Raw genomic sequence first — 12,365 nt, 5'->3', positions numbered from 1 at the left:
CTTTCAATTCTTTTAAGCTTTTCTTAACAACATACTTTCATGTTTTCAAGATCCATCTCATTCGGATATGATATCGGTTCGTTCATATACCCCTCCTAAACTCATGTTGTTACATTTCTGGTCCTTAAATGTTGGGTATAGTTTTTATTTTTGTCCCTAAATTCTAAAATGCTACATATTTTGTTATTAAGTTTTGAGTTCACTCTCAATTTAATCTCGAATTTTCAAAATGTTACAATTTTACATTGTGTTTTGTTTCAATTTAATCCCTAGATTTCAAGATTTATACTTCTAATAGATTTTTCACTAAATATTCAATTTCATTCTTTGGTGTTAATATCTATTAATTAATTTAAAATAATCATGAAATAAAATTTGAATGATGATGAAAAATAGTGAATCTTAATTGATTATAATTATTTTATTTTAAAAAAATAATTAATATACATTAGCAATAAAGACATAAAATTAGTATTTAGGGAAATCCATCAAACAACCCTGGCCGAAGGGTTTTTTTTTTTTTTTTTTTTTTCATTTTTTTTCTTTCTTTTCTTTTGATACCTGAACTATATATTTCTATGTAATTTACATAATATTATATTTTTGGTTAAAATCCCTAAATTTTAATTTAGTCTCAAAACTTGGAGTTGTATTTTCTGTATTTTTAATTGGAGTTGTATTTTCTGTATTTTTAATTTTGTGATAATTTAGTATTTATATTTTAAAATTTATAATGATTTAATTCCTATTATAAAAATTAGAATTAAAATTTAATGGCATTTTTTTGCATAAATAAATCGATAAACTAACTAGATACTCAATATTTTTACAAAATACAAAGTGTTCATAATAAAATAATAAAATTTGGCTTTAGATTTATATGATTTTTTTACATTAGGTTTTAATTGTTACATAATAAAGTATGGATCAAATCGTTACAAACCAAAGTTTTGAAACTAAAATTGTTAGTTTCATGAAAGTGTAGGGGCTAAAAATATTTTTTTAATATTGTTTTTTTTCTTTACAGATAGTTGCTTTACATTGTTTGATAATAACTTAGTCTAGGTATTTTTAAAGTGGATTATTCTCAAATAAAGAAACATTAACCAACTTATTTACAAATATAACAAAATGTCACTAATAATCAGTGACAAACTGTGATAGAGATATAGATGTCTATCACAATATGCCACCCATTGATAGATGTATATTACAGTCTATTATGGTCTATCATTGATAGACAGTGACATTTTGTTATATTTAAAAATACTTTCAGCAGTTTTACTATTTAAAATAATTATCCTTTTAAATTGGTAATAATTTATTTCTTGAATTTTGATAAGCTATAGTTTAGAATTTCTAATGATTCAATGCTTATTGTGAAAAATATTATTAAGATATAATGAAATCTATGACAAGTGTAGATTGATAAATTGATCGAAATTTATTTATTTATAAAATATAAAGACTAAGTCGTTACTTATAAAATTTGACACTTAACTTTAAAGACTTTTTTGTGATAGAAACTAAAATATTATAAATTTGAAAGTATAAGACTAAATTATTACTTATTAAAGTTTATAAATTAAATTGTTACAAATTAAAAGTACATAGACTAAATTATTACTAAGTTGCACAAAAAATATCATTATCAACTAGACTTAATTGTTACATCTACTAAACCATAGGAACAAAGAGTGTTTTTTATCCTTTTTTTTAAAGACTAAACCAATGCATGTTAAATTACAATCTTAGTCAGTATCTTTTAAGCATAATTGTTGAATTCTTAACTAAATTCCAAAAAAAAAAACAATTTTTGAAAAGTTACTTTTTTAGTTTTCAAATTTTGACTTTAAAAAAAAAAACTATTGGTAGAATGTAGTTAATAAAGTAAGAAATCTGGAGGTGGAAATAGTGTTCATAGGTTTAATTTTAAAAAACAAAATGGTTACAACACGGGGTCTAAATTTCTGAATTTTGTATCTAATAGGTGTCATTGATCTATTCGACATATTTAAAATTCGTCTATCAAGTAAACATAAAATTGAAATTTTAGTTTTTTTTATTAAAAAAATTGTTTAGGATTTCATTAAACATAGTATTCACTTTTATATCTAATAGATCAATTATTAAGTAATCTTTTAAATATATATATATATATATCACGAAACTATTAGATACAAATTGAAAATTTAGAGACTTATAAGATACAAAATTTAAAGCTCAAAGGACTATCAGATACTTTTGGAAGTTTATGAATTAAATAGACAAAAATTATTAAGTCCATGAATTAAATTTGGAATTTATTAAAAAAAAATACTATGTATTGTGTTCTTTGTTTAAAAACTTTTTCATTACGTTCAAGAATTGCAATATCATCCTCGAACTTTCATAAACATTTTAAAACTATCTTCAGAATAAAAATTATTTATAATTTCGAACAAAAATAGACTCAAAATGGTATAGTAATGACCTCAAACTGCGTGGCGATCCAATTTTTCGTTATAGACTACCATATCACTATTTAGGTCACATTTTAGTTAGAAATGCTAATCCAAGAGTAGTCTTGAAATATGTATGAAAATTCAAGGATAACATTTAAAAACACTAGAAAAGTTACCTTTTTAAGGAATGAATAAACTCATTTAACGTGTAACACATGCATTCAATTAGTTACATCCGTCCAGCACAAATTGCTTCTCTATATTGCCATAACATCTCTCAACAAACTTCTAAACTTAAAAGAGTCATGCCGAAAGATTGAAGGACAAAATAGGTATTTTCTAAAAATATAAAGGTAAAAGAGGAAAGCATATATTCTCCTCCAAAATCTTATTTATATAACACATGTATTGCACGTGAAATGTATAACTTTTATTTTAGTACATTATAAACAAAATAAAATAGGGATGAAATATGAATATTTTGTGAATTTGTTTTTTAGAACGACTACATGTTCGATCGTTTGATATAATTTTTGTGATGTTCATAACAATGTAACTGTCCTACATTATCACATTCTCACCATCATAATTAAATGGAAGTTGATTATTCTATGTGTCATTTCAGTTCTACATATTCTTTCCATATTATATAAACATAAACTGTTAAGTTATCCGGTTATTCAATGTTAATGTGTACAATATATTATATAATAATGTTAAGTTTGCAAGATTCAATATACATACAGACAATATAACAATTCATAAGTAATTGAGCAACAATATGACATGTATTTTGGTGGTATGTTTCGATGATCGAAGAGAATTAGAATATTTATAATTTTTTTAAAAGAATGCATTGAAAAGAATTTGCAATGTTTTACAAATAGAGAAAAATTTGGGATTTTCTAGTTTATGTCTTAAAAGAGTTGAGAAAATAGGTGTATAGTTGAAAATTAATCACCAATAGCAAAGGAAAAAAAAAAGTAAAAATAAATAAATAAATAACCAATCTCATTTACTGGAACTCGGGTCCTTTCAGAATACTTTGTTCTCACTCACATGCATCTTAAGCAGACTTAACTTTGGAGTTTTTATGATTGAATCAACAAGATACACCTTGTTGATATAGATAATAACTTTCAATTCTTTTAAGCATTTTCATATCCTCAAGATCCCTCTCATTCGGATATGATATCAGTTCATTCATGTACCCCTCCTAAACTCGGGTAGTTACATTTCTGATCCTTAAATTTTGGGTATAATTTCTATTTTTGTCCCTAAATTCCAAAATGCTACATATTTTGTTATTAAGTTTTGAGTTCACTTTTAATTTAATCTTGAAGTTTCAAGATGTTATAATTTTACCTTGTGTTTTGTTTCAATTTAATCTCCAGATTTTAAGATTTATACTTCTAATCAATTTTTCACTAAATATTCAATTTCAGTCTATGGTGTTAATATTTATTAATTAATTTAAAACAATTATGAAGTAAAATTTGAATGATGATGAAAAATAGTGAATCTTAATTTATTATAATTATTTTATTGTTTAAAAAATAAATAATTAATATACATTAACAATAAAGATATAAAATTAGCATTTAGGAAAAATCGATGTTAAAAGTATAAATCTTGAAATTTAAAGACCAATTTGAAACGAAACTTATACATCAAAAGTAAAATTATCATATTTTAAAATCTAAAAATAAATTGAAATCAAACTCAAAATTTAAAAATTAAGGCCTTGTTCGATAACCATTTGGTTTTTTAATTTTGTTTTTTAAAATTAAATCTATGACATACTTCCACATCGAAATTTTTTCCTTTTTATCTATCTTTTACCAATAGTTTAAAAAACTAAGCTAAAATTTGAAAAACTAAGAAAAGTAACTTTTAAAATTTGTTTATGTGAATTTGGCTCACAATTAAATAATGGTACTCAATAGATGCAAATCATTATAAAAAAAAATGAAAAAAAGATAGATTTAATTTTTAAGAAATAAAACTAAAAAATCAAATAATTATCCAACAAAACTTAAATATTAGAGTAATATTTTAAAACGTATAAACTAAACCAAACCTCAAATGTCAAAGGTTAAAGGTTTGTTTTAAGAGCTCTTCTAATTGAGTACTTGAGATCCACTCTTGAGGAATACAAAAAGGCCAAAAGAGACTCCACCATGACCGTCCACGTGGCAAATCAAACGTCAGATGTAAGATTGTCAGAGTTGGCTTTGACGATTGACGCTTTCTTGAATGTCGTCACGTCGCTGCTTTCTGACTGACATTTTAAAAAATAATGTCTTTTGACTTTTGAATTTGAAATTCTTGATTTTTAATTTTGGCCGTTGGATGGACTTGGGCCCGACTTTTGTACCTGATTTGCATATATCTTATGCCACGTGTAGGGCAAAAGTGAGACCCACGGTCAAATGTCAATTTTATTTGTTTTTGGGGAAAAAAATGTCAAATTAATTGATTATGGGAAAAAGAATTCGGAAATTCTCTCTCTTTTATTTTGAATAGCTTGGCCAATTTTTCAAAAGGTCAATGGACCCTTTTTTTTCAGTGCAAATAGGAGTAGAAAAATTTGAACCAAATATCTCTGAGTTATTAACAGATTTTTGTGGCAGTTCAGTTAAATTCACTTTAATTTGTGTCTCAATTATAAAAGGAAACTTAGATTATGATCAAATTAGTGTAGAATTTACAAATTTTGCCATTAAAAATTAAGGTTCTATTTGAAATTACTTCCGCAGAAATAATAAGAGATTGTGATAGCCAATAATTTTTTTTTTTTTTTTGGTAAAGATATTGTAATTAAGGTGTGGGGTGAGAGAATCGAACATCTGACTTCAAAGTCGATATTACGATCACTATGTCAGTCGAGCTACACTCATGTTGGTCCCACACCAACTTTTGAATTCAGCTTCTCTAAAAAGTTGAATCTCTCTAACTATTTTTTAAAAAAATTACAAATGTATTCCTCATTTCACATATTTTCACTTTTAAATTTTTAATCATAAATTTTTGGAAAAATTTCAGTTTACAACCCTAATTTTGGGTTGTACCAATTTAAATCTCAAACTAATAATTATATCAATTTAAAACCTAAACTTTTAGAAGTCTATCAATGTAAACCTCGAACTAATAATTGTGCCCACTTAAACCCTGAAATTTCATAAACATATCAATTTAAACCCTAAATTTTCATAAGGATATTCAAATAAAATATAATGGAATGTTTAAATTAATACATTTTTAAAAGTTTAGAGTTTAAGTTGATACACAGATGGATGTTCAGAATTTAAATTGATACAATTAATAGTTTGAAATTTAAACTGATAAATTTATGAAAGTTCAAGATTTAAATCGATACAATTAATAGTCTAGGATTTAAACCAGTACAACTCTCAAAGTTCAAGGATATAAATTGATATTTCCCTAATTTTTTATTTCTTTTATCAAATAATTTTGATGGAAATAAAGTTTATTTTTAATTTAAAGCACATAAAAATTTAAAATAATCATCTTGTAGTAAGTTTGATAAAAAAAAAAATCAATATATAATAAAAATAACACATCTTAGTCATTATAGCTAAATCATAACATTTTTGTATTAATTTTATCAAACTTCTCAATATGTTTTTTCAAATTTAAAATTGAAATTTACTAAACACTATTTTTATTTTATGTCACAACTGTTTTTTCTCAAAAATACTCCCGACAATTATTTTGAAAGCTACGAAAATTCAAAACCAACCCTAAAACTTTTAGTTTCTTTTTAAATATAAACTCATTATAATTATCTCGATCCCATGCGTATGGAAGAAAAGGTTAAGATGGAAACAATGGCTTGTGATGTGAAAATAAATAACAGTCTGTCCATAATTAAATTAATAATAGCGTCAACCTAACCATTAACAAAAATACTGAAATAAAATTTTCAACTATTTATCACATCTTGTCAACTCACTAGCTTTTCAATAATAAAATTGATGTCAAAACTAAACAAAAGCATAATCCAAAGTCCAAAGATGTAACTGAAGTAATTGAATGGGGTAACAGCTAGATTTTGATTTACATTAGTCACATCACCTAAAATATATTATAAAGCAATATTTCATCACATCAACATAGAAATAATATAAATTATTTATTAACAGCCATAGTCAACATCCTAATTAGCATTCCATTAGAATTGATAAGAATTCTATATCTTAGAAAATCTCGAAGACAAAAAGTGTAAGATTTCAAAAACACATTTTCCCAATAAACTGATTAAGAGGGAGAGAAATGAAAGGATCATCACCTCACCTACATAACTACAGTGCCTATATTATTTATATCACAAAAGTTACAGTTTGAGAAGCATAAGCTTCTCGGTAATTTTTACAAAATGGAACCTCCTTAGATGCCCAAATCGAAGGCATACCACCTAAGAATGCACTCTTTGAACAAATATGATAATGATAATCCAAAGTGCAGACAGAGATAATGCCCAAACCCAACTAAAAACCTATATCTATCATCCAAATTCAAGGGCACCACCAATGAATGGTTTCAACAATTTGTGAGCATGCAGCTGAAGGAAGCCAAAGAAAACACTATTGAGCATCTAGCCACCAAGAAAATGGCATGAATGAATGAATTAAATGAAGATATACAATGAGAAGATGGTTGGAGCAGAAGCAGGTGCTCGATATTGAAGGCTGGAAGTTTTGGTTGCTCACCTTGAAATCTTATAACCATTCATCCTCATCGCCAAGAAAAACCTCTAAGTATTCCTTTTCAAGAGTCCATTTCCATGACTTAACAACCAGCTGCCTTTAGAAAGTTGTCGTATGGGCTTGAAGATGGTAGCTGAAAGAGGTGGGGATAATGTTGGTACTCAATTGAACAAAGCCTCGGAAGGATGTCCATGGACGAATGCCGTTTCCTAGGAAAATCTGAGTCGATAAATGGGTTTCCACTCTGCATTTCAATGAAATTTAAAATCAGATTTCACAGGAAATGGATAATTAAAACAGGATGTGGGCATGGTTGACGTTAGTGTATGAACACAGTTAGATGTATGTATCAAAATACTCAGAGAGAACAATAAGATCTCAATTTCTGTTAAGAATGCTTTGGTCTCAATTTTATTCTTCATCTATTATTAAATCTGATCAAAAGTGGAGTATATAATAAAGGACATACCGTATTTACACTGAAGCGAACACGACGTCGTGAAGGCTCTTCCCTTTCCTGATTATTGCCACCATGGGTGGAAGTTTTAACTGAACGCTGCCCTTCACTTGGTTGAGAGCTTGTAAAATTGGATACTTTTTGCGGCTTTCCTTCTAAGAGGGCCTCACAGTTTCCAGCCATTTCCTTGTAGGGCATATTTACAGGGAAGGAGCATGATGTTCTTCCTACTTGATTTGATATATTGGAAACCTGAATCATAGCTCGTTAATGGTAAAGATACATCTCTTATATATATATATATATATAAGAAAAAAGAAAAGGGGAAAAGATACATTTGATAACTAATAACAAGCAATCTGATCGATGCTTTGTTAGACAAGCCAATCCAGAAAAAATAAATAGATAGGGGAAAGAACTGTCTTCCTGCTCGTGTTAATATTTTTGCGACATCAATCATTTTTTTTCTTTTGTTCAAAAATAAAGATAAGCAGACATTACTTAAAAACATGTTAGAAGAAACTTAGAAATATATCAATTTACAATTTAAATTTACCCACAATAATAGATTTCAAGAGCCTACATGAAATAAGAGTAAGAAAATCAAAATCAAGCCTTTTGTCATCATGTAACTGAGCCAAAAAGGGCAAAATGGCAACTATATTGGTGGTGCCACTCAATTCTACCACTAATCAATGAATTTCCCATTCAACAAAGGTGTTTAATCCAGTGACGTGGAGGGATGGGAATCACAGATTCGCATGGAAGAATGAAGTTCCATTTTTTTTTTTCATTCTATACCACGCATTGTGTCCTAACCTAACTCCCAAGTCCTAAGTGGTCCATTGTCAATTTTCACGATCAGTAAAAGTACATTCATATTTCCCCTTTCCTTCAACTTAACCCTCTAACTAATGTAGTTCACATCTGCTCTGATTCTTAATTACATTTGTGGAGATGATATAGAGACTAAAATTTTATAGTCTCACACCTTATACCCCATTATAAGGACTTTACTGCATAGCTTATTAACTTACCAACTTCATAAGTTCATCAGCACTCATGAGAGTTGGACTTCTCAAGGGCTTCTCTATCTCAAGATCATTTTGACTTTGAGGTTCCTCACATAATTTACCATTATCGACCTGCTAACCAAACCAAAATGTAAAGTGAAGTTCACAACTTGAAAATAGTTGAAAATATTAGACATAGAGATGAATGAAGTGAAAGGGACCATGTCAAGAGTTCCGTCATTCTTGGGTCCACATTGATATATTTCTCCGGGTGTGACAAAAAACTGAGTTCCTAATGGACAAGCATCGTCAGGTAAAAAATCTTGAAGAAGTTGCTCTCTGATAGATGATAGCTCGTCCTACATTAAAGATAATGAAAATTAGTTACATCAACTAGAAATAGAAACTATGACAATCTATTTTATGGTATGCTGAAATAATGTTTACTTCTGACTTAGTTTCCAATGTCTGCAAAACTAGCTCAGCAAATGACTCCTTGGATTGGCTTTCACTTGTATCAACTGCAGAAAGCGACTTCACAGCATTTTCACAGTCTTCTTTTGATCCATATATCTGCCCGGGATTGTCTTGTCCTAAATTAGCAACCTGTAGCTTACAATCTTCTACCAACTTTAGAAAGGGATCAACCTGATAGAAGTAAAAATTCATAATAAGTGGAAGAACATTACTCAAGAAAGAAGAAGATTACTCAAGAAAGTTCAGATCTCTGACTTTCTTTGAGATCCTCATTCCTTGAAAAAATTCCAAAGTCAGATCAAGAAGAATGCATATAACATCCAGAAAAGAGAGATATTGAACTAGAGGACACCCTTCAGTACAACGTATGAATCAGTGTGGCAACAAAATTGTTACACCTACTGTTTCACTAGTAAGGGAAGCTTTAGCACGAGGGACAAGAGGCACGATGTTGAAGGCTTTTGATGTGAAGATGATCATCGACGTTGCCAAAGTAAAAAGGGATCTACGATGTGATGGTTGCAATTGCCCTGCAATTTTGTAGAACTTGTTTTTAGTTGCAAAGATGGCCTAATGAAGATCCACTCATGGTGATGAAAAATATCTTTCCATCCAAATACATCTAGAATGTCAACTTCATCTTTACACTTTTTTTTCACTAAAGTGTTGCAGGCCAGTTAAACTCACTAGGTTATAGCCTTTTTTCTCCACTCATATGTCAAGTAAATAAACCGTAGTTTTTTTATCCATTAAAGAAAAAATAGTTGTTTCTTTAAGATAAAGATATGACCCTTATTTCTACAGAGATCTCACATCTAACATGGTATACTTCCAACAGAGTCATTTTTCGAGATTCTAAATGAAGATGGTTGACAATTATAGGATCTTAAAATAAAAGAAGATATGATGAAAAATTTACAACTTATTGCCCCGGTGTTTACCACAAAATTCCTAGGTAATGAACAAGACTGGTATGATTATTTTATAAAAGCATGCTCGGAAAGGTTTTACATCACAGTGAGTTATTCATCTTTGCTCATGTTTGAATGGAACTATAAATCTGGCAAGATATCAGGAACTAAACAAAGTGAAATAAGACTTAGTTAGTTCTAGAATGTACTATACCTCCAGCAAGGGCAATGCTCCGCAAGGAAAATGCTAGTTGGAAACTTCGAATGAGTGCCTCATGACTTGAGTGCTATTAACACAGCATATCACAAGGAAAAAGAAAATTCATATAGTGGTATAAAAGAAATTGTTAAGTATCAAATGAACTAGCCAAGAACTATAAGATAAGCTGATATTTTAATATAACATGTTCTCATTAGGCTTCATAAGAGTTCACAAGAATCAAAAGAACTCTAAACTGTGTCGCAATCCTCTACATTATATTCATAAGGTATGCCGAGTTCTTCCATGAATTTAAAATATAAGGAAAAATGGGTATTTCATGGTTTGGTTGAAGCTTGGAAGACCTTAAAAAAATTGCTAACTGAATTCCTTTATGCTTAGGATTCATCTGTCCTTTTTGACTTTTTATATCACGTAAATTTAAGTCAATTTTTACGGATGTCCCCGAATGAACTATATTAACTAAATTTAAGAGAACTCCACATTACTCATGAGAGTTGTTTAGTGCCCTATATAAATGACTCTTGGGCTTCGTAAACTCTGCCGCCCACACTAGAATGAGTCCAAAAGGCTCTCCAAAGCGATTTTCCTACCAACTGCGACCATCTATCTAACCGCATGGGTTGAGACATCTATTATTCTTTTGACAAATAGAAGAAGCACTGTTAATTGTCTAAAACTGGAAGCATTTGGTAAACCAAAATACGTTGGCTCTCTAAAGCGTTACCCAATGTTTTTTAAAGCCCAATGTGCAATAAAGCGCAATAATCTTATGGGGCTTAAGCGCAAGGTGCAAAATAAAGCACGGATTTCTTTTTATTTTTTATTTTTTATTTTTTTTTGGGGAAAATGCACAGTTGAAGTGGAAATACGGGGAAAAAAAGGGAAAAAGAAAGAGAACCTAAGCACAAGGAATTTGTATTTAGGCTTAGTAAATTTGGTTTTTTTTTAGTAAATAAAGAAGAAAAAAGCCGAATATTACTATTTTTGAAAAAAATTGAAAAAAACCCCAAGACCTAGGACTTTGGGCCTCGGGGCTTCACAAAAGGCACACAATTTATTTTGTAAGCCTTGCCTTTTCAAGGTGAGGCGTCATACCTGCGTGTCCGAAAAGGCAAGGCGTCAGACCTGCGTGCCCGAGAGGGTTTTTAAAACACTGGCTTTACCTAGGGCTCAACTCTTAAAATTAGTAAAATTCTTAACGCTTGAGTAACAAATATAAGATAGCATTTTATCATAATGTTTAAGATGTTATATATCGTAAAAATATTTGTTAAGTATCATACTAAGCACCTAGACTGCACATGGCTTGATCATAAAGGATGCTTGTTGATGGTGAATGCACTAATTTGACATATTCCATTGCCTGCATTGACAAAACTTGAACAGAAAATTACATGTGGATCCATGGTAAGTGAGGTGAGACATCAGCAAATCATCTAATCGATAATTATTTGATTGTATAAAATGATGCATCAACATCATTGTTATAGGAACTTTTCTGAATAAGCTAATGTCCTCTCTCTCTCTCTCTCTCTCTCTCTCTATTTTTTATTTTTTATTTTATTTTTTTTAGGGAACAAACACTTATATTCCAAGCAGCCAATGTCCTCTTTCATAACCAGTCACAGTTCACCAAGCAGCCTTAGAATCTAAATTTGCAACTACAAGATCCTCAACCCATAAATCGCCATTTCTTTATGCAATTCATTGAAACTTTTCACATTCTATATTTTACTCATAAAAGCCCCTTTGAACTATCACAACGTTAGTTAGCTCGAACAATTCACAAAACTAATGAAATGTGTTCTTATGCACACTATTAGATTAGTTGCCATTTCAAAGATTTTTCACTAGTTCTCGAGCCTTTTCTTCTCAAGTTCAAGGAGTACAATATTTCTCCATTGGAAACCCGTGTTTAACATGCTACACCAATGGATCTATACCTCATGGGAACCATTTTGTTCCTAAAATTATTACAATTAAGAAAAAATCACAATGTTATTCCACTAGAACATTCTTCTTTAAAAACATAACGAACAGATGCAAATTAGTAAATGGCATCCTTCAAAGTTGTCAAAAAAATTATTTACATTTTCGTAGAGGAGACAAA

At 29.3% G+C, this 12,365-nt stretch overlaps 1 protein-coding gene across 2 annotated transcripts in view; it reads right to left on the bottom strand.

Annotated features, from left to right (window-relative positions):
* Window positions 1–6,613: 6,613 nt before the first annotated feature.
* The window catches only part of LOC120086583 (protein SEMI-ROLLED LEAF 2-like), a 31,157-nt gene continuing 25,405 nt past the window's right edge, over window positions 6,614–12,365 (bottom strand). The window contains exons 13-20 of one of the 2 annotated variants that reach the window (XR_005484263.1): window positions 10,247–10,319; window positions 9,524–9,651; window positions 9,092–9,292; window positions 8,866–9,003; window positions 8,669–8,776; window positions 7,644–7,883; window positions 7,178–7,418; window positions 6,614–7,029 (exon numbers count right to left, since the gene is read on the bottom strand). Coding sequence is in view for 1 of the 2 variants with exons in the window: in XM_039043310.1 (XP_038899238.1) it covers window positions 7,257–7,418; window positions 7,644–7,883; window positions 8,669–8,776; window positions 8,866–9,003; window positions 9,092–9,292; window positions 9,524–9,651; window positions 10,247–10,319 (1,050 nt within the window). In the remaining variant the exon portion in view is untranslated. Of the gene's footprint in view, window positions 7,419–7,643; window positions 7,884–8,668; window positions 8,777–8,865; window positions 9,004–9,091; window positions 9,293–9,523; window positions 9,652–10,246; window positions 10,320–12,365 lie in introns of both variants that reach the window. The other variant, XM_039043310.1, reaches the window with a different exon arrangement.

Source organism: Benincasa hispida, chromosome 9 (assembly GCF_009727055.1).
Source record: "Benincasa hispida cultivar B227 chromosome 9, ASM972705v1, whole genome shotgun sequence".
Lineage (NCBI taxonomy): Eukaryota > Viridiplantae > Streptophyta > Magnoliopsida > Cucurbitales > Cucurbitaceae > Benincasa > Benincasa hispida.
This window is presented reverse-complemented; position numbering and strand designations above follow the sequence as displayed.